This window comes from Frankliniella occidentalis, unplaced genomic scaffold (genome assembly GCF_000697945.3).
Source record: "Frankliniella occidentalis isolate FOCC.00 unplaced genomic scaffold, Focc_3.1 Scaffold24, whole genome shotgun sequence".
Taxonomy (NCBI): Eukaryota; Metazoa; Arthropoda; class Insecta; order Thysanoptera; family Thripidae; genus Frankliniella; species Frankliniella occidentalis.
Window position 1 is genome coordinate 1118522 of NW_026267154.1, and position 4057 is coordinate 1122578.

The following is a 4057-nucleotide window of genomic DNA, read 5'->3' on the forward strand; positions in this document are numbered from 1 at the left end:
CGCCCCGCCCCGCCCCGTTCTGGCCGCGCTCAAGAGTGTGAACAAATCAACAGATTCGCAGCTCGGCTCCCCAACGCCGCCGGCGGTCTTCTTGACGGCGACGCCATGAAGCACTGTTCCGCCTCTTCAAATGTGCGTTACATCGACCACACACACAAAGCACAAAACATTGCAACACAACAACACACTGTTATTTGCGAAAAAGGATGAATAATAATAATGATAATAATTATTGAAATAAAATGGAAAACAAAACTGGCCAATCTTTTTGTTTACTCATTGATTTTATTAAGTAATAACAAAAAACACAGCACCCACAGCACTACAGATGAAATAAATTAAAACACCCCCACTTCGCTCGCATAATATCCACACATCAAAGCAGCACTGATTTGAATACAACAGACGACTTTACCCTCACAAATGACCATGCCGGGGCGTGAAGAGAAATAAATAGGTACAAATTAAATAACGGAAAGGGAAAACGATCCCACACACAGACACACTGACCTCTGCCGTTAGTCCAGCAGGTCCACGAGGGCGTTGATGTAGGTCTGCGCCATCTGCAGCGTCTCGTACTTGGAGAGCTGCCGGTCGGCGCCGAGGCCCGGGAGGTGCGTCCGCAGCCGGTCGAAGGCCGTGTTCAGGTTGAGCATGCGGCGACGCTCGCGGGCGTTGGCCGCCAGCCGCCGGCGCTTCTGCACCACGACGGCGACCTGGCCGCCGCCGGCGGAGGTCCCACCTTCGCGGCCAGCGTCCTCGTCGTCCTCGGAGTACGACGACGACGACGACGGTGCGCTGTCCTCCCAGCAGGTCGACGGCGGCGGCGGCGTCGAGGCGACGACGCGCGTCATCCTGGAGGCGCCCAGCTCCATGCACTGCATGCTTCGAAGGACGGCGCGCTAGTGGTCATAGCGCACTCCAGGTGTCGGTCCAGCAGGTAGGGCCCTGGGCGGGGCGGGGCGCGGCGCGGCAGGGCGGGGGGAAGAAGGGTTACCGGCGGGTAGCACGCGCCCCTCCGCAGTCTCCTGGCCATAAACCCGGCACCATCAGAGTGAGCCGGGCCGGGGCGTCCCATAATGCGTGCTCAATTTCTCACATCGCGGCGTTTGAGTCCCCCCCAGCCCGCGGAGTCTCCCGTGACACCGCCGCCGCCACCGCGGCGGCCCGAGGCCTAGATTTCGAGTCGCCGACAACGACGCCGACCTCCGCGAGGCCTGGGCGGCGTGGGCGGTGGCGGCGGCGGCGGCCGCGGGACACGGCCCTTGTCCAGCTGATGGCGAATCAGTCCGCGAGGGCAGCGGGCCGGGCAGGACAGCGGAAGGACGGCGGTCAGCGCGGTGGTGTCCTAATATGCACGCGGCGGCCACGCCGAAGAGGACGACGAGCGCCTGAGTACCGGCGACGTCATCGTTTCGAGTGACGCGGTATTCGCCCGTTTCACCGGACCGGTGCAGTGCATTCCACACTAGCGGGTAGAACAAGTAAGGGTCCTTGGGGCCGTTCAGAAACAATGGAGGGGGGTCCAAATATTATGGAATCCCAAAAGGATCATGACCGTTAATACAGTCCAAAGAGACCCCACGATGTTGTTTTACCCCCAGGGTACCAATATCCTTGGACTCCAATGACCGTCCTGATCCTTTTGTTACCCCGTAATATTTGGATCCCCCTCCACTGCCCACGTGGTTTCTGAACGGCCCCTTCGCTTACGAGACTCCCCCAGCCAGACCAATCGGGGGCGTGCTTGTCTTCTCCAACCGCTCGCCGGAATACACTACTTGGATTAGTAACTGGAAAGATTCCCTGGAAAAGTGTGTCCAGGCAGGTGGCATGCTTTCTAATGGAGTGACTAGTATCTTGTCTAATTTGTCATAGCGTCCGAGGAGATTCTATCAAGCCTATATCATCCCTGGACCACCAAATCGATCAGGTATTTGATGGTGCCCTGTATCGTACCTAGACGTGCTGGCATGTGATGTTTTGAATCTGGGACGTTACACCGCTCGGAAACTGTAGGGAACCCCGACGTACTGTGTCGCGTGGGCCAGCAGGCGTGCTTAACGCCGACCACAAATTGGCTTGTCCACGCTCAAGGGTCAGGAAATTGGGCAGGCCGGGGCAGGCCGATCAGCCGAGAGCGCTGTGTGGCTCGTGGCTCGACTCTGTTCACTCTCACTCACTCGCTCGCTCGGCAGGCCCACCCCCACGCCATGGAGTTCGAGGAGGCCCTGCCCAAGGTGGGCGAGTCCGGCCGCTTCCAGCTGCTCAACTTCGCGCTGCTCCTGCTGCCCACCGTGCACACGGCCATGGGCATGATCTTCGTGTTCTCCGCCCGGGACATCCCCTACCGGTACGACGACGCGGTGGTGCTCGCGGTGGCCTCGGGTCGCCCCCGCACCCCCCGCTGACCAGGATGTCGCCGCAGGTGCCTCATCCCCGAGTGCGACGACGCCGCCGCCGCACCGGCCCTGGACCCGCCCTGGCTGTCCTGGGCCGCGCCCCCCAGCACCGTGCCGCGACCCTGGCCGTCCGGGAACGCGCGCGCCCCGGACTCCTGCCTCCGCTACGCCCCAAGGCCAGCCTCCACGACCTCCCCCGCAGCGCCCAGGGCGACCTCCGCCTGCTGGCCCGAGTCGTTCGACACCAACAGGACGGAGCGCTGCGGACGGTGGGTGTTCCCCGAGCACGACACCACCATCGTGTCGGAGGTAGGTCCACCCTGAGGGACGCCACTAGGCGAGCACCCATGGTGCAAGCCAAGGGTAACTCCATTCAAATAGAAAAAAAAATCCGGTCTACATCCCAGAAAGAAATCAGAAAAATATAAGAAAAGTTCAAAGGAAAAATAATGAAAATACATGAAAGAAATCAGAAAAACACAAAAAAAAAACAAAACAAGGAAAACGAAAAAAAAAGCAAAGTCAAAAAATTTAGAAAAAGAAACCAGAAAAAAATGGTGTACGGTGTACGCTTGAATTTAGAGTGAAGTGCCCCTCGCCCTCGGGGCACCTTCGGCCGTCGGGTGGACAAAACGCCTTAACTTGCATCTTCTGGTCGGCGACATTCACGTGTTCCAGTTTAACGTCACCTGCGAGGACAACCGATGGAAGCTGACGATCGTCGGCTCGCTCAACTTCCTCGGGCAGCTGCTCGGCATGCCCTTCAGCGGGGTGTACTCGGACCGGTTCGGGCGCAGGGGCCTGCTGCTCGTCCTTATGCCGCTGTCGCTCGCCTGCGGCATCTGGCGCTCCTTCGCCACCTCCTACGACGCCTTCCTCGCCCTCACCTTCTTCGACTCCTTCTTCGCGGCGGGGGTCTACAGCGCCGTCTTCATCCTGGGTAAACCAAAGTGTAGTAAAACAAAAGCCGGGGACAACGACACGCCCGGAACGATCCACACGGAAGCGGCACATTTTTTTTTTTTTTTTTTTGCTGCGAGATGCCTGTTTTGGTTGCGAAGTTTGGTGTTTTTTCCCGCGACTACAACACTTTTGCCTCCAAACACGTCCACAGCAGCAGCTAGAGGGCTAGGGCGCGGCGGGGCGCCCGCAGCTCCGACCCGCCGTTTCGCGTGGGCGCTGGATGGGTTGCCGACGCGGCATATGCCGGGCGCTCCCACCTCATCCAACCTTCACTACTTTTGTGTCTGAGTCTGCGTAATATTAAGTTACTCGCGTTCTTTTGCCCACATCACCACACCTACTTCGAGCAGTTTTTCGGTGCGTGCGTAAGTTCGGTGACGCTGCGACACCGAAAAGAGTGCGACACTGCACCGAGAACGGAACTTGATCTCGTTAAAGATCGTCTCGAGAGCACATCTCTTTCTCAGATTCATTCGATCATTCGACACACTGCGAGAGCTCGGCGCCTGCAAGACTCGGGATAGGCCACCCCGCAGTGCACGCATGCACTACATGCGAGATGTTGCCTACCTGACAGGCGCTACAAGACGCCGGAACTGGCCAGCTCCCAGTGTCGATTTCGGAACGACAGTTGACGGGGCGCACTTTCTGAATGATCCAACCACAAAAAGGGCGATAATTTAATTTAAAGA

At 58.4% G+C, this 4057-nt stretch overlaps 2 protein-coding genes across 4 annotated transcripts in view; one reads left to right on the top strand and one right to left on the bottom strand.

Annotated features, from left to right (window-relative positions):
• Positions 1–263: 263 nt before the first annotated feature.
• LOC113210219 (protein atonal-like) lies at positions 264–885 on the bottom strand. Its single transcript, XM_026428096.2, has one exon. It carries the CDS (start codon positions 882–884, stop codon positions 519–521), a length of 366 nt encoding a protein of 121 aa, XP_026283881.1. The 5' UTR covers position 885; the 3' UTR covers positions 264–518.
• Positions 886–1238: 353 nt separating this feature from the next.
• LOC113210216 (solute carrier family 22 member 5-like) overlaps positions 1239–4057 on the top strand; it is a 16225-nt gene continuing 13406 nt past the window's right edge. Inside the window, exons 1-5 of one of the 3 annotated variants that reach the window (XM_026428091.2) lie at positions 1239–1484; positions 1879–1933; positions 2199–2353; positions 2429–2711; positions 3081–3342. In XM_026428091.2, coding sequence (XP_026283876.1) covers positions 2214–2353; positions 2429–2711; positions 3081–3342 — 685 coding nt within the window. In that variant the 5' untranslated portion in view covers positions 1239–1484; positions 1879–1933; positions 2199–2213. The remainder of the gene's footprint in view (positions 1485–1878; positions 1934–2198; positions 2354–2428; positions 2712–3080; positions 3343–4057) is intronic. The other 2 variants (XM_026428093.2, XM_052265201.1) reach the window with 2 other exon arrangements.